This window comes from Rhinolophus sinicus, linkage group LG14 (genome assembly GCF_036562045.2).
Source record: "Rhinolophus sinicus isolate RSC01 linkage group LG14, ASM3656204v1, whole genome shotgun sequence".
Taxonomy (NCBI): Eukaryota; Metazoa; Chordata; class Mammalia; order Chiroptera; family Rhinolophidae; genus Rhinolophus; species Rhinolophus sinicus.
In genome coordinates, this window is record NC_133763.1 from 12,642,801 (window position 1) to 12,661,268 (window position 18,468).

General features: G+C 38.2%; 1 protein-coding gene across 1 annotated transcript in view; it reads left to right on the top strand.

The window, feature by feature from the left end:
- Positions 1 to 18,468, top strand: part of CPA6 (carboxypeptidase A6) — a 224,912-nt gene that overhangs the window by 183,178 nt on the left and 23,266 nt on the right. The window contains exon 8 of the mRNA XM_019725306.2: positions 322 to 412. Within this exon, the coding sequence (XP_019580865.2) occupies positions 322 to 412 (91 nt within the window). The remainder of the gene's footprint in view (positions 1 to 321; positions 413 to 18,468) is intronic.

Below are 18,468 nucleotides of genomic sequence, written 5' to 3' on the forward strand. Positions count from 1 at the left end.
TTTTGCTTGTATATTTAGCTTTGCTTAAGAGTTCATGTAAATAAAGATTTCTCCTTTTAAACAAATTGTGAAAAGTCACTAGTTTAGTCCAGCTTATTCAATGTGCCTGTGAAGAAATGAGGCCAAAAGAAGATATGGGACAAGTTGGTGGCAGATATTGGAGCGTGACCTTGGGTGTCTCCCGCTAATTCACTCCTCTTTCCACTCCCAGGACTTGTCGGTTCGCGGAGGAACTCTCCTCCTCAGTGCTGAGCTACGAAAATGCATGAGAATGACCTTTTGAGTGTTTTGTCTGCACCTATTTTCTTAATTACATTCTAGGATCGATTTTGGAGAAAAACAAGATCAAGGAGGTCAAAGTTTCCCTGCCGTGGAGTTGACGCCAATCGTAACTGGAAAGTGAAATGGTGCGGTAAGTTGGGGAATAACTGAGATGCAGATCCAAACGTTCCCGCAGATTTCACTCTCAAATATAATGAGCCCGTTGGGACTCTCATGTAAGACTGATGTTTTTCTGTACGTGCAAACCTGATAAAGAATAACACAGATGTTTATGTTGTAGCTGTCATTGGCAAAAGGAAGTGAAAAGCATTTTTAAACATGTAAATATCAAATGGAACCCCAATTCTGAAAATTGAGAATTTCAACACAGATGTAAAAGCAGAAAACTGAGGAATACAGTATTTGTCATTCAGAAACTAAAACAGGAACTATGCTCTGTGGGTAGGAATCTGATTCAATGTTTGCATCCTTTCGCTGAGAGGAACACTGATCCTGCCTTCATCTGCTGTGACAATCAAAGCTGCCAGACCCCTTGTCTAGGAACCACCAATCTGCCAGTAATGCATTGATTGGCCACACCCTCGGAGAATATATTTCTGCTGCATTCCATGTGTCATTGAAATGTACCTTTCAAGTAAGGAGAGGATCTCATTTTAAAGAAGGAAACTGGCAAAATGAAAAGGCATGGTACCAGAGAGAGAGAAAAAAACATATAATAGCCATAGCTAGTGCAGAGGCAAAACTTTATTTCTATCCATCTTGGGTTTTCAGCTGGGACCCTTATCCACAAAGAGAAAAACAGTTTATTAACGTGTGCAGCGCATGACCCACGGGAGAAACCTCATGAAAAGCAACTCAAAGTGGCAATTTAGAACTCTGGCGTATATAGCATCTTCAACAAAGAGCAATCAATTTGTAGAGAAATGGCAAGACAAAGGAAATCAGTTTTAGGCTTCCAAGGGCAGCAAACTGGGAAGCTAAATATAGGGGAGGAAACTAATGGAGTTAGATTTGTTTGCAGATTCCTCTGGTGCCCTCTCTGGGCTGATAAGAGTCTGTCTCCAGTAAAAGAAAAATTTATATCCTGCCTTTAGACAGAAAAGGGAAGGGTAAAGAGAGCTTTTTGTCAATTTGCTGCTGCTTCATTTCCTTCAGCTCAAAATAAGTTTTATGTCAAAGAGTCGTATTTTAGGGTGACATATTTTGGTTTCCTTCACCAGTGTCACACTTGGCAACAAGAGGGAGGGGAAGGCGTAGCACCATCAAAATGCAGTCGTAAGGAACTGCCCTTTTGCTGAGTCCTACCTTAGCTCCCTCAAAATACAGACTGCTGTGTAATACCATGTTTCCCCAAAAATAAGACCTAGCCGGACCGTCATCTCTAATGCATCTTTTTGGAGCAAAAATTCATGTAAGACTCAGTATTATATTATATTATATTATATCATATCATATTATATTATATAAGACCCGATCTTTTGGAGCAAAAATTAATGTAACTCCCAATCTTATATTATATAAGACCGAGTCTTACATTAAAATAAGACCGGATCTTATATTAATTTTTGCTCAAAAAGACGCATTAGAGGTGATGGTCCGGCCAGGTCTTACTTTCGGACAAACACGGTAAAAAGTCTTCATTAGTCCTTTAGAAATGAGGCCTATCACAAAATCACTCATTCTACGATGCTTTGAGGTCTGTCTTAGATGCCACTTCTCCCATCCCCACCAGGATCAGACAGAATAATTGGGTGAGGGCTTCAACTCCTTCCATGTATCCCTCCAGGAAACCTCCCTTCATCAAATAGAATTGCACATAAGAATATGGTAGCGCAGAAAGAATCTGGCTCTAGAATATGACAGACATGGTTTGATGCTGCCATTATCAGTTCAATGATTTGGGCAATTTTCTTTAACCTATCAAATTATAATAATAATAATACCCACCTTATAGAGTTTTTATAGGAATTAAAGGGATTTACATATGTTGTATGCCAACTTCAGTCCGAGCTCCAAACAAGAGGTCTAAATATCACCGACCCATCCCTTCTCCCTGACCCTCCACAATAGTCAATTCACCTCTGAGCCTCATGTCAACTGTTCGTAAAACCTACCTCTTTCCTCCCTGAGAGCGTTGTCATAATGAGTCATAAGGCAAGCTTAAAAGTGTTTGCACTCATGGGGAAAGAAAAAGCATCACATAAATAAAGGGGTGTCACTGAGGGCTGTTTAGAGTTAAAATATTTTTCTCCGACTTGGATTGAAACAAAAAAAAACTTGTTCACATTAACTCCCTAACACCACAAATTTTTTTTTTTTTTCAATTCTCTTTTTTCCTCTCTCGGATGGGACCATTTTGCATAACTATGTGTCCCATTTCATTAGTTGGCAGCTACCCACATCCATATGTATGTCATACACATGATGCCAGCAATCAACTGAGTAAGTACCCTGAATGGGTAACTGAGCTGAGTAACATTAGCAGGCCGGCCAGCTCTGCCCGTGTAAAGTTAGACTCTTGTTTATATCCAGTTACAAATAAGTGTCTTGCCCTCCTTTGTTCTTCTTCCTTTACCCAGCTTGTTTCCTTCATACATTTGTCTTCTTTGATTTTTTTCAGTTTCAACTGCTGTCTCCACTAGAATTCCTTTGATCTTCCCATTTTTTAATTGTTTTGATTCCTCCTATAAGTCAACAGCTCAAGAGGTTGACAAGGGATTGTGGCAATTGTCAGTTGCAAAATGACCTTGACAGCCCATTGGAAGTGATGTGGAAATGCAGACAGCCTGACTGGGACCGTCTCTCCCACAAATCTCCCGAGAAGAGTCAGCTGATTTGACAGGCAGGCAGATGTGGCCTTCCTCTCTCACAGCATCGAATCCATCTCCCCACATCTATTTGCTATTCCCTCATTGAGGAAACCACTCTTAAGTCAAGGGCATAGAAATAAGTGAAATCCCTAAGTGACTCTCCAAATAAACATCTATAAGATAAGTGATATGGAAATGCCCAAGTCCATTTTAAACACTATACCACCAGCATTGAACTGACAGAAACAATTGTTTCTTTCTTTTAACTCAGTGAGTCTCAGACTTAAAGAGTAGAAAACATGAAACTGGTTATTACCATGAAAAATCTGCAGACGCCCTGTGACAGTGTTATACTTTAGTGCATTTAATATGGAGTAGCCAGAGAATTTCAAGCATACACATGGAAACAGGTACACCTTTCCAAGACTTCAAAGCTCCTCTAGGGGCCTTTAGGCCATGAAATGAATATCATTGCTCTGAAAGACCAACAGAGGGACTCAACAAGTCAGAGTAGGGGTGGCAACCAAAAAATATATACATGCTATGCATTTATTTGCCAACGTTAATTGAGCACATGTTCTCTGCTAGGCACTGTTTTTTCCCACTTTCTCTATGCACTTTTTAGAGAATTTTATGAGTACTTCTTTTTCCAAACTGGAATAAGTTTTGGAGAAAAGTGAACGGTTTGGATAATATCCATACTTAAGCTTTAATCCCTGAATAATGTGTTCCCTAAATATAAATTACTATCAGGACAACCTACATAATGGGAGAACGTGAAATCATGTATCTGATAAGGACTTGTAATCAGAATATTAAAAGAACTCTTACAACTCAACAGTAAAAAGACAACCCAATTTTAAATGTACAACTGATTTGAACAGACATTTCTCCAAAGAAGAGACACAAATGGGAATAAGCACATAAAAAGATGCTCAACATCATTAGCCATCAGGGAAATGCACACCAAGGTACCACCTCACACTTATTAAGATGGCTATAATAAAAAAGAAAGATGATAACAAGTGTTGGTGAGGGTGTGGAAAAACTGGAACACTCCCACTTACTGGTGGGAGTGTAAGATGATGCAGCCACTTTGGAAAACTATTTAATATTAATAGTTTCTCAAAAAGTTAACATTGAGTTATCAAATGACCTAGCAATTCTACTCCTAGGCATATACCCAAGAGAAATGAAAACATTTGTCTATATGATGACTTGTACATGAATGTTTATAGCAGCATTATTCATAACGGCCAAAAAGTAGAATCAACCCAAATGTCTATCAACTGATGAATAAACAAAATATGATATATCTATACATTGGGCTATTATTTAGCCATAAAAAAAGAATGACATATGCTACGATATGGATGAACCTTGAAAACATTATGCTAAGTGAAATAAGCCAGTTACAAAATAACAAATATTGTGTAATTCAACTTATATTGAATATCAAAAATAGGCAAATGCATAGAGACAGAGAGTAGATTGGTGGTTACCAGGGACAAGGGAGAGGGGGAATTGGGGAGAGACGGCTAATGAGTCAGGGGTTTCTACTGGGGATGATAAAAATATTTTGGAATTAGATAGTGGTGATGTTTGTGAATATGCTAAAATTCATTGAACTGTATACTTCAAAAGAGTGAATTTTATGCTATGTGGATTATAGCTCAATAAAGCTGTTACCAAAAAGTTTAATTGCTATTTAGGAGCTAGTTAGGTACTTAATGAAATGTAACTACTTTTTTTAGAATACTCAATCACCTCATATTGTAAATTAGGTATAATATGGAGAAAACCATATTTTTTTGCGGCCCAATTACATAAGTTCCTCTCCACACATGCCATTCTCCTGTCAAAACCCCCTCATTCTATCAAAAAATGTGGGGGAGGAGGGCTGTTTCGGTTGGACAAATATTTTGATAAATCACCTGAGATGAAACTGCTACATGCTGATGTTTTCAGCCAACACCTGCGAAAGAATAGATGGTGACTGGCTGGCTTTCTAAGAGAATAAGTTCATCCCACTGAAGGGGCTTGGTTTTGAGAAAGCTGTTCTAGGTGAGAACCTGAGCTGAATTTCTATAAAACTATAGGGAATTTCAGAGCCTATGTTTGGGGCCAGGAGAGGGAGGAAAAAAACGAGAGATCGCCAGACTCTTGAGAAAGGGACTTGGGAACTCAACGATGGCTAATGAGGATTTTAATCAAACTTTGCTGTGAAGTATGTAGATTCTCTTCAGTATTGCGTAATAACCATGATTGGGAATACTCAGCACAATCCACTACACGGACTAAGGCTTTGTACAATTGGATCTGCTATTTGAGAATATGAGGAAATGCTCACTCTGGCCTCCAGGTAAGCTCGGGGAGAAAACGAATCCACATCAAATTTCCAGAGGCATGGAACTCACAACAGGAATGCATTGCTTTATGAGACAGTGAATGTTACACCACTGGAGATTTACAGACAAGAGTTAGCTAATTTGGGGCTGAAAACAACTTGTAAATAGAATTAAACCTCAACTAGGTGGTCGAATTAGACTCTAAGAGTCCCAGCTACCTCTATTAGGGCCGGTTCTAACACATTATATACTAATCCAATTATTACTCAAAATAACTGTATTAAGCACCTTCTATAATACAAGGTGCTATAAATTGCATCAGAAACTTCTGAAAGATTAAGTGAATCCATATCTAATGCCCAAGAAATTATGTGGGATTCTAGAGAAATATAAAGGGGAAATCTGTTGGTTTACCCTATTGGCCTTACAACCAGTTTCATATAAAAAGATATTAATCACCTAAAATCTTCTGTAGAAGTTGACAGAGAAATTTAAAAATTAGAGTATCAGTTAGTTAATTATGCTTAGTTGTTGTTTTTATTAGTTTCAGGTGTACAAAACAATGTACTAGCTAGACATTTACACCCCTCACAAAGTGATAACCCCTTTCCCCCAATCTACCAACCCTCTGACATTGTGTATAGCTGCTTAGTTATGCTTTTTATAAAGGGAGTAAAGGGCATAGCATCCTAGAGATTTAGAAATTTAGATCATATGGGGTTTGTTCACTGGTGGTGTTGATACACGGTTAATATTTACCAAGGGTTCATCATTATGTGCCACGCATGTGCTCGAGATGAATTTCTCATTGGTAGATGCTATTATTATCCCTCTTTAACTGATTATGAAAGTAAGATTCAGAGAAATTAGGAAACATGCTCCAGATTACAAATAGTTTGAGCCAGAAATGGGAAGCCAAGTCTGACGGACTCTAGTGTCCCTGTTTTTAACCCATTAGTCTGACCCCTTAGGGATCAACTTGCTGTGAATGGTCACTCACATTGTTAAAGACTTAATATGTGGCTGCAAAGGAGTAATTTAGGTATCAAAAGAATAATAGAACTGGGGCCCTTCAACCGAAATTAAGAAACACAGACAAGAGAAAGAGAGAGGTTGGGAATGTGTGGTAAGAGGGAAGGAGAGGCAGATTCCCCAGGGGCTATTTCTGATCTGGAGCCACCTCATACCTGCAGGTGGTTTGAATTTGCCTGTGGTGTCACGCATATGATGATGAATTCTCTAGGGAGACCTTTTCCCTCCCAGCCGGAGCGTGACATCTTCCCACAAAGGCAGATTTTTTTTGTAGCTCATACTTTCATTGAAAGTTTCACTCTTTGAGGGTCCCAGGTATATGCCCAGATCTTGTTCCCCTTTCCTGCATATTGAGAATCCAAATCCTGGTCCCCTGCCACCACCATAGGAAACCATTGAAACAAGCCTCCAAGGCTTCTTTCAGTGAACACCCAAGAATGGCTGCAGTTCTGCTTCAGCTGTTCTCATTCCAGCTCCCTCTTCCTCTTTGTTCCCTCAGGAATATTTTTGAGAACTCTGTTGTGTTTACAATGTTTACATTGACTTATGGAACATTTAGACGTGTTTATAGCAGGAGGTTTTATCACAGTATCTGCCACATTTCTGCCATATTGCCCGAAAAGCCAGCTATCATTTTAGACATGAACACAATTAGAATTAGTGTTGGCCTGACTTCTTGGTGATGGTTTTAAGAACTTCTACCACCACCATAATTGTCTCAAACAACCTTACGTGTACCTGACCATACAGAACCTACTAATGCCAGGCAACTTTCTTATTTGCTGCCTCCTACAAGTCATAACCCCGCAAGGGCAATACTACCACAGTTTCAAATGAAAGGTCTCCAAATAAAAGTATGTAGCTTTAAAGTGTTTCTTACTCTTATTCCAAATGTTGTCTTTTAAATCCTTGTATAAACAGTCCTGTTGATATACTTGGGGAGAGCTGACGATAAAGGGTGAAACTTAGGAAGAATTGGTTCTTCCTGATTTTTCTGGTTTTCTTGTTATTTTAGGCATTTTCTTTTTAAGTTTCTCTTGTAATGAAGTCTGTAGTGCATGTCATGGGTAGGCACTCTCCATCCATTCCAAACTGTTTCTAGTGCCTTCCCGTACTACTGAGACCAAATAAGAGTAAGACTGCATTTCCTAGAACCCCTTACAGCTCAGGATCTGCGTGTGAACTCGGTGCTACCATTTTGGTGCCCTCACTTGAGACTTCAAATGTGGAAGATGGAGGTCATTTTTCTGTGGCTTCTGTTTTCCCTGCTGTCTAGCACAATTGCGGAGGTGTGTGGTTTACCTGAGCAGCTTCCTCGTCTTAGAAAAGGCAGTAGCTGCCCTGGTAACCAGCACCAGACCTCTTGAGGGCTCAAACTATAGCTTCTTTCCCAGTGGCTCTAAATAAAATTAAAAACCAAACAAAAGAAAAACAACTCTGCTTAAAGTAGCCACAGTAGATTCTGTATCCTTTCATGAAACCCTGACCAATACAGAGTCTCTCAGAAACATTTCATTTCCCAGTCTACATTTATTACTGCAGCCGAGAATGTTACACTTTCATAAGCTCTTTCTGACATTCTGTTCAATTCTTCTTTCTCTTTTTCATTGTTGTCATTATTGCTACTATCCCACCTTTTCGTATTCAACTGCCATCCATCCTATTTTGGCCTTTTATAGTCATGTACCTATTAGAAATATTAGTAGGCTATTATCTATCTCCTTAGTATTACTCAGCTAGAGAACATATTGTCGATTCCATTCAGAGCTCCTCTAACTCATCAAGCTGAAACATGTTTTTTTGCAAATTTTGTTCTAAATTTCAGGACAGAAGTTCTTAAGGATGAACTGAATATCCTCCTGTTTTTAAGACTTAAAGAAAATACAAAAAGCTTTCCTTTTCTTCTCTTGCTAGAGAAACATGTATCTTCCAGCTAATACACCACTAAAAAGAGCTATTTTATCTTTTGTGAAGTCACTCTTAAATCCTATTTTTCCTAATTCAGATATGGATTCCACACAAAACTCACTTCATCTCCCTGTTTTATATTTTATGTTGTTTGTAAAAGACACACCCAAATACTCTTTAAAATGAGCTTTTTGTAACTACAGATTAAATAATGTTTGGTACGGATTTTGTGTGTGTGTGTGTGTGTGTGTGTGTGTGTTGTATGTGTGTGTCTACGCAAAATGATATCTTGTTTTATTTATCTGATCATTCTTGTGGGTAACTATGTAAGAATGTGCATGTCATAGGCAATATCTTTATTTGTAACATCCATTCCAACATCATGAACAAATATCCTTGTTAACGTTTTTGAAAAGGATGTTACAGTTTTAAAACCTTTTACAAATAACTCATTTTTGAAAGTCACTGAGGTAAGTGGCATGTAAGCATATTTTTGAAGTGAGGCATGATGGAGAACACAGAATCACTCCCTCAGCTCCTGGGACACTGAGCTACTGATATTTCATTTGGTTCTGATTTTTAAATCCAGTAAATTTTATTGTGCCTGTTTCAGCAGGTAACCCTCCCATGCTGCTCAATCTTGAGAAGGCCTCTGGTTTTGCTGTGGGCATACGGATAAGGTTTTTAAAGCTTTTATCTATCAATTCCTTTTCTACTATGCTGGTTGCTTTTCAGCATTATTGCATTTCTGAGTTTACCAAAAACAAACAACATCTCAGGGATAATTTTCCTCCAGCTGTATCATTTGCATTTGACAAGTCTTGTTATTTTTTATTTTCATAAATTTCATGCATATCTAACTGCTTTGACTTTTTTAGTCCTTGTTGTTTCTAAAATCTTATGAGCATTATAGCACTATGTTCCTTCTGGGCCACTAATGTTGTTAAATTATTTTCCTTATGTTCAGATTCCCAATTCTCTTGCAACCTATATGCTTATTTTTAATCCAAACTCCTTTTGAGGTTATTAAAACAATCTCTTTTGAATGCTATTCTTACATGCAGAAATAGGAAAACGATGATATTCTTTTTGTCTACCGCTTTTTATAATCGTTTGAAAAGCTGTGATATGCTGAATGATGACAAGAGACACATGGGAATCACCTTGCCTTTCCACTGTCTTCTAGAACAGCCCTTCCCAAAGCACACAAAACCCTAGTGAATTGCAGAACCCTAGGCGTCCAGAAGTTATTAGGTGCCCCCAAAATAATTGTCTTTGTTTGGGCTGCTATAAAAAAATATCAGAGACTGAGTGGCTTAGAAACAATAAACCTTCATTTCTCACAGTTCTGAGGGTTGGGAAGTCCAAGATCATGGAGCCAGCCAGCAGATTCAGTGTTTAGTGAGGGCTTGCTGGTTCATACGTAACACCTTTTCACTGTGTTCTCCATGGTGGGAGGTGCTGGGGAGCTCTCTGGAATCTCTTTTATAAGGGTCACTAGTCCCATTCACAAGGGCCCCCACCTCATGACTTAATCACCGCCCACAAACCCCACCTTCTATTAGATTGGTGCAAAAGTAATTGTGGTTTAAAAGGTTGAAAATAATTGCAAAAACCGCAATTACTTTTGCACCAACCTAATATACCTTCATGTTGGACATGAGGATTTCAACATATGAATTTATGGGGGGACAAACATTCAAACCATAGTAATAAATGACATCAGTGATGGTAGTGTTGTTATCAGAAAAAATATTTTTTTACATGGTAAGAAACAATACCAGATACATTTTATATAGTTATCACCTCAGAGGTTATCAGATGCATGACTAAATTCATTCCTTCATTTATTCAACTACTAGCTACTGAGGTAGTTAGTGGGCAAACAGCAATGAACAAAACAAAGTCAGGTTGTCATACATTCTATGAAGAAAAACAGAATACCAGGAAAGAATAGAGTATGCCAGGGGTAAGGGTGGGTTAGTTGTTTTAGGTGGCATAGAGAAGACCTCTCTGTAGGATGAGACTTGAGAGTGAAGGAGGTCTGGGGGAAGAACAGGTAGAGAGAACAATAATGTAAAGGCTCCGAGTTGAGAGCATCTTTCATGTGTTTAAGGAAGAGCAAGGAGGGCTGCGTGGGTGGAGCTGAGCAGGGAATGAGAGAGGGATAGAAAATGGAGTCAGAGAAGAACCAGATGCAAAATGATAAAAGTCCGGCATCTTAAGAAGGACTTTGGATTTTTCTCTGAATGGGATGGGAAACCACTGGAGAGCTTTGAATTGAAAAGTGATATGATCTAACTAACTTTTTAAGATAATTATTCTGGCTACTCTGTACCAGATGCATTGTTGAGGGCAGATATTTAGATTCAAATTATATTGTCAATAATACTGTAATAACTATGTATGGTGTCAAATGGGTACTGCAAATAGTAACTTACTTTGTAAGTTATGTAAATTTTTAATCACTTTTATTGTACATAATAAAATACATAATTGAAATTAATACTGTATTTCAGCTAAAACTGAAATATTTTTAAAAATTAAGAAAAAAACTCCTCCAAAATAATAAAAATATCTAATCTAAAACCTTGAAAAAATTATACTTTCTCATGTGAAAACATTGCTTTCAGAATATAATAAAAAGTCTAACATGGGTGGCCAGTTAGCTCAGTTGGTTAGAGCATGGTGCTAATAACAGCAAGGTTGCTGGTTCGATCCCAACATGGGCCACTGTGAGCTGCGCCTTCCTTAAAAAAAAACAAAACGTCTAACCTAAGAATGTTATTGTCCACATCGTTAGACAAATATGGCATATACCACAATGAATTCCAAATGTAAATGCATCTTCATTATGTAAAGAACTAACTATTTTTTAAAGGAACCAAAACAAAGATAAACAACTGTCGTGCCGGGAGACCCTGCTCGCTGCGCCATTTGTCATGCGGGAGATCCTGTTCGTGACGCCATTTGTCATGCAGGGCGGCCTGTGGGGTCTCTGCTCCCGCTCCCCATACAAGAACGCAGGATATGGTGAGGCCAAAAAGGAACACCCACGGAGCCATAGGTAGGGGAGTCATACCACTATATTCTCTCTGGCAGCACTATACTCTCACTGGAGGCTGGATCCACACTGTCCGCAAACCGCCATCCACACTTGCCAGCCCAGCCGCCATCTTCTTGCTAGCCCCCATTCTTTCTCTCTTCTCCTTCCTAGCATAGCCACAGCAGTTATATTGTGGCCAATGGCTCACTGGTTACAGCTGACGGCCAACTAGCCACAGCTGATGGCCATGCAATCACAGTTGGCCATTTACTACCTGAGCCAGCACCTGTCTATGTGAGGCCGAGAGCCTGGAAACTACTCTCTGGGGCTCCGCCCCCACAACAACCTTACAAGAAAAAAAATATTTGCAGTAAATATAGCAAAGGAAGTTTTACTATCATTTTTATATAAACACTTCAGAATCAAACATTACACAATAAAAATTATTTTTAAGAGTCCATATAAAATGTGAAGAAAAACTCCAAACCTCTAGAGGTTAAAATAAAAACAGTCAAAACTCATGAAAATAAACCAACCTGATAAAATGGGCAACCTCCTACTAATCAAAAATGATATTAAAATAAAACAAAATACTATTTCATCTATTAAATTATTCCCCCAAATGTTTAATGTGAAATTAAGCTGGAAGCAATGGTAAATTGGGAGAGCATGTATCTCCAGGGGCATTAGAAAAGCAATTTGACCAGACCCATCAAAACATCCTTCATTCCTCCATTCATTCAAAAAATACTGTACTGCTTGCATTCTATTCGCCATACTGTGTTAGGCAATTGGGAAGCGAAGACAAATCTAACAGATTCCCTGTCCTCATCGGGTTTAAAATCATTGAGATTGGATTAGGTGAAGAGAAAAAAAAAAAGGAGAAAGAGGGAAGAAAAAAAAAGTGAAGGGGAAAGGAAAGAAAAAAAAATAAAATGTTATAGATACTATGTAGAAATATGTATGGCATATCTGTGTACACATATATAGATAGGCATATGGAACAGTGGAGATAAAGAAAAAGAAGGGACCAGTTCAGTTCTGCTTGATAAAGTCAAAAAAGTGTTCATAGAAGAGATAATAGATTTAAATATTAAAAATATATTTGTCATCAGGTAGACCAAACTGCGGGGCAGGAGGTAAATAAAGCAAAGAATTCAGAGTCAGGAGGGCATCCAGGTAAAGGAAACAGGTAGGTCCTTGAGGAAAATATGCAACATGAAACAGAACGGGTGTTGTGAGGGTGGGTGGCAGGTGGCCCTGCATGGCTGGATCAACTGGTGAGAGAAGAGGCAGGAAGAGGTCATGATAGACATACTGAAGGGTTCATGATAGACATACTGCGATTCAGAACTGTGTTAAGCTCTGATTTTATTCTAGAAGCTGTGCCTGTCAAACTGAGGTTATATGTATATGGAATTACGTCCCAAAGAGAGTCACAAAAAGTCATAACATACCTTTAGGGCACATCAATTTCATTTGAAGATTTCAGAAACAGAATTACTTTATGTTTGAACAAACACAAATATGTAATTGAGTGGACCGGACAATCCCCATGAGTTTTTAAGGTGAAACAAAATTATGGACTTACAGTCTACCGTGTTTCCCCGAAAATAAGACCTAGCTGGACAATCAGCTCTAATGCATCTTTTGGAGCAAAAATTAATATAAGACTCAGTCTTATTTTACTATAAGACCGGGTGTACTATACTATACTATACTATAGACCGGGTTTTATATTAATTTTTGCTCCAAAAGATGCATTAGAGCTGATTGTCGGCTAGGTCTTATTTTCGGGGAAACACGGTATGTTGACTTTGCCTGTTAGGGGTATTTTGGTGGAAAAGTTTAACAAATGCTAAATAATTTAAAGCCTTTAAAAGAAGGGATAATTGGGAGCTTTTAAAGCTGTGAAGAAAATGACTGATCTCTGAGTGTCACTTGAGCAGGAGTGTCAGCCAGAGGACAGGTTAGTAAACTACAGCAGGACCATAGTCCAGGAGGAAGTGGTAGGATGGAGAGGGCACACACACGAGAAATGCAAAACCAGCAGCATTCCCTTAGACCCCAACGAGATGTAGATGACAAAGTTTAGAGGGAAAGGGAGGAGTCTAGGATGACCATTTCTGGCTAGAGTTGCGACAGATCATGGTCTACCAAGATATGGCGTCTAGGAAGAGGTGAGGATAGGGTGGCAAATATGAATCCACTTTGAGCAGCGGATTTCAAGTTCTTGTAGGAATCTAGGGGAAGATGTGCAATACGTAACTGGATATAGATTTGAAGTAGTCAAAATGGTCTAGTCTTATCATATAGGTTTGTGGGTCCTTAACACATAGGGGGTAGTTGATGCTTTGGAGGCAGATCAGATCGGTACATATGAACAGTGAAAAGAGAACACAATCAAAGCAGAACCTTAAGCCTATGCATACGCTTTGGTCTAAGCATTCCATTTTGAAAATAAATTCTAAGGAAAAAGATGCTGCCCATAGTGTAATTTATAATACTGAAAGGTTAAAAACAACCCAAATGTTGAACAGGGCAATGGTTTAGTAATTTTATACTCATTTGATGAAATTTTAGAAAGCCGTAAAAATGGATAAGAAGTTCATTTAAAAATAAAAAGTTTATAATATTGAGTCTAATTCTGGCTATAACTTTTTCAATTGAACATAGTTCTATAAAATATATGATGATGATTCTATATGTGCATATGACAAATATGTCTGTCTGATATATACACATTCATATACTAACACAGGAAGGAAAAAACAAGACTGGGGAAAAATATACCAAAATACTGGAAGCGGAGGATGAGTGTTGGGTTTTCTTCTTTTAAATGTTTTATAAACTTAATTTTAGAATCCCACTTTAAGGAGCAAATTTGTTTTTAATAGTATGCATTCTGTATTTATATTTCCCATACAACCTACAAGTGATTAGCCAAGTGACCAATCAATAAACATGAATTTTTAAAAATATGCATATAGTGAAATGAAACTGAGCTAAATACCATTTAAATATATGATCTTGTTGCTACTATGAGACTTTAAGTTAGGCCATCCTATTGTAGCACTGAAAATTTAGCAAAACTCAACAGAGTCACAGGAGTCATTCAACAAATATTTATTGAGCGCCTAATATATGCAGGTACTCTGTATGGATGCTACTTTGGAATATTTCTTTAGATCAAGGAGTCAGTTTCTAATCTTCTTCAAGTACATTTTTCTCTACCTATCTATGTTCAAATGACACTTGAAATAAAAACATTTTCTGACTGTCTAATTTAGACCTATTGATATTCTTATAACTTCATTATGCACCAGTTCTGTGTTAAAAGACAGAAAGAAAGAGAATAAAATTTGAAGGATATGGGGAAATGGGCAATATTATACATTCCTGAGTGTGAATGGGTACAACTTCTGTGGAAAGGTATTTGGCAATGTCTAAAAAATAAAAGAAATACATATCCTTTTGACTGAATAATTCACTTTTAGAAATTTATCCTATTGCTATCATCCCATATGTGGAAAATAACATATGTACAAGGATACTTATTGCAGCATTCTTTATAACAAGAGATTAGAAGCATTCCAAATGTCCATCAACAAAGGACTAGTTATGTAAGTTGGACTACAATTATACAGTGAAATAGACAGAAATAGCCAGAATTAGACAGCTATTTTATGTACTGATATGAAAAAATCTCCAGGATTGCATACGCACACTAGTTGAACAAAGCAAGTTTTAAAATTAAAATACGTATATAAAGAACACCACTATATGTGTAAAAAAAACATTTTTTCCACAAATGGGTATAATAAAACTGACGTTTTTGCTTATAAATGCATAGGCTAACCCTGGAATAATACAAGAAAGAAATTGCTTCTGGGGAAAAGAAATGGATGGCTAAGACAGATGAAGGAGGGAGCAAGTTACATGGCATAATCATGGACATTCATTGACCACTCAGAACAATTAAAAATAGCAAAAATAAGTCAACATACTTTTCTGAAAAAAAACTAAAAAGAAAATTTTAACTAAAATCAAGCTCCAAATTGTACTACCACCATTCAGAGCATTTTTCCTTTTGTATTAATTTCTGTTATTTAGTTTAATTATTATCAGTAAAAACATGGGGAAGTGGGACCAAAAAGAGGCAGCCCATGGGCTTCTAAAGAAATCATATTATACTCCTTTCACCACCTTCCTCATTGGCCCCACTCACCATCCCCCACCGGGTGTGGGAAATGCAAAGTTAGAGTTCCCACCTAATTACATATTATTTAATCTAATAAACACCAAATGCACTGCCCTTCATGTCTCTGGCCTCCCTGTTATCTCTCTTGACCTTCCCCTAAAGATGTTGGCTGTGAAAGAGATCAAAAGAAAAGGTTAGGTTTTACACTGACTCAAAACATTTTACAAAAATTTATTGTTTTATTATGTGGAGAAATAAAAAGTGTCCATCAGCAAAAATATTTTAATTCATGTGACCTATTTCATTAGACTACAATAACTATTTTCTTACACTGACATCTATTTAAAATGAGGTTCTGGTATGGCATTCTAGCCTGTCATTCTGAGAGAGAGATTCCAGCAAGTTCCACAACAAAAATAGCACTAATTCATCTCATTCTTCACTGTTACACTGGGAAGGTATATTCCCAGTAATATGATCAAAGACAAATATGATTCAAAACTATTGATTCCCTTTTCTTTTTACTTATTCTCATTCTCGGGTATATTCTTATTCTCAGGTATGATTTTATTTGCATGTATTTTAAGGTATGCGGGAGACCTAGAAAATGTTCCAGCTCTTCTTGTGCAATCTCTTATCTTTTATTGTAACTTTAAGCTATAATGAAACTACTTTAAAATATGAAACGCAAATGGAATGTTGACGTGATAGACTGAGAGGAACCTTGCTATGTGGCAGATTGATTCACTCAGTAAACATTTATTGAGCCTCTGCTATGAGCAAAGCACCATGCCTGGCAAATAAGAAGGCTATTCAAGTCTGGTTCTTGGGAAGTAGCAGCCCACTAAGGAAGCGTGGCATGTTAAAGACTAGCCGTGAGTTGAGACTGAGAGAGAGCTGGTAACTAGAGGTATGAGTGTCTCGCACAGAGGAGAGAGGAAAGAGAAATTCTGACTGGGGTGAGAGAGGGAAAGCTGCAGACAGGCGGCTTTGGAGCGGAGCCATCCAGGCCTGGAAGGATTTCAATAGGTTTCAAGAGAGGAGCTGCACAGTTGAGGCTGAAGGAACAGGAGGAACAAAAGCAAAGAAATGTGGGAGGGAGTGATGGAGCAGAAACCGGCTCTGGGAAGGGTGGTGCTCGGGCTGAGGCTGCTTATGAGGTGACAGACGGGAGCATAAGCCTGCAAACGATCCATCAGTAGGGGTTTGGGCACCAGGTGGAAGGATGGGGCGGGGCTAATGTTGTTAGCCATGACGAGCCAATGAGAGTTTCCCAGGACTTGGCAGAATAACGTGATCTATTTGGGTTTTAGAAAAGCACAGTGATGATAGCAGTAGGAGGGATGGATTGAGGCATGTGGTGGCAGGGAGACTAGTTGAGAGGCCCTGGTGTTGTCCAGGTGAGATATTATGAGTGCCAAAATTAGGTAGGGGTTAGAAAGGAGAAGACGCTGGAAAAGGTGGGAGGGAACTCGGAGACTAACTAGAAAAGAGAGGGACAGATGGGGACACTGTGGGAGTTAAAGAAGACCCTAAGATCGTTAGACAAAAAAAAAAAAACAAAAAAAAAAAATCCCCCCTATATCCTGTTTGAGGGCTTTGATCCAAAAACCAAAGAATGTTAATAAAGAGAAAAAAGAATTTTCTGGGGGTATCCTCTAGTCTGAATCATATTGATAAATTCATTCATTTCTTTAATAAATATTGTTAAGGGCAGTCTGCTAGGCAGAGCAGATACAAACAAGAAAAAGACATAATTCCTGGTCTCAAGAAGATTGACAGTTTAGTAAAAATACGATTACATTAAACTGATAAATGCTGTGTAGGGATAATTAAAGGGTCCTTATAAGAGTGTATTAGTGTCCTTTTGCCATTCTAACAAATGGCCACCAACTTGGTGGCTTCAAACAACACACATTTATTTTCTTACATTTCTGAAGGCCAGAAGTCCAAAATGGATTTCACCAGGCTAAACCATACTCCCTCATAAGTTCTAGGAGGAGAATCCATTTCCTTCTTTTTTTTCCAGCTTCTAGTGGCCACCTGTGTTCCTTACCCTGTGACCTCTTCCTCCACCTTCACAACCAGTGACATAGCATCCTCTCTGACTCCGTTTCCCTCTGCTTCTATCACATAGCTTTCTCTTTTGTCTATAATCAAATTTCCCTCTTATAGGATATGTGTGATTACATTCAGGGCCTACCCAGGTAATCCAGAATGATCTCCCCATTTCAAGAACTTTATCTATCACATTTGCAAAGGCCCTTTTCTATGTAAGGTAATAGTCACAGATTCCATAGATTAGGACCTGGCAATCTTTGGGGGCCATTATTCAACCAACCACAAAGGGTATAGAGAAAAGGCCCCAATCCAGCTCCTTTCTCCTAAAGGCTGTGGTGAACCATTGGAAAGCTTTAAGCAAAGGAATTACAAAGTAAAATTTGCATTTCAGTAAAATTAATTCAGGACTTCTGATACAGGCTGTAGAAAAAGAGCCAGAGTCAGGGAACCCGTACAATAGTCCAGGAAAGTTTTGACTAAAACAGTAGTAGTTGGGTTAGGTGTATTGGAGAGAAGTTAACACAATGGCACCAGGGGCTCTTTGCAGATTGTTGGATGGAGTACATGATTTCCAATTTGGGCAATCAGGTGCCATACACCAAGATTTGTAATACAAGAGCAGAAGCAGATTTGGGAGGGGTTGGAGGATCTTAGGCAGGGACGGAACTTTTTATCTAAGAAAAAGCATATTCTGAGAATTAAGCAACTTGCTTGCCAACTAAGTTTTAGATTGCAATCCATTCTTGGAGACTGCCTCTAAATACAAAAACAGAAATCAAT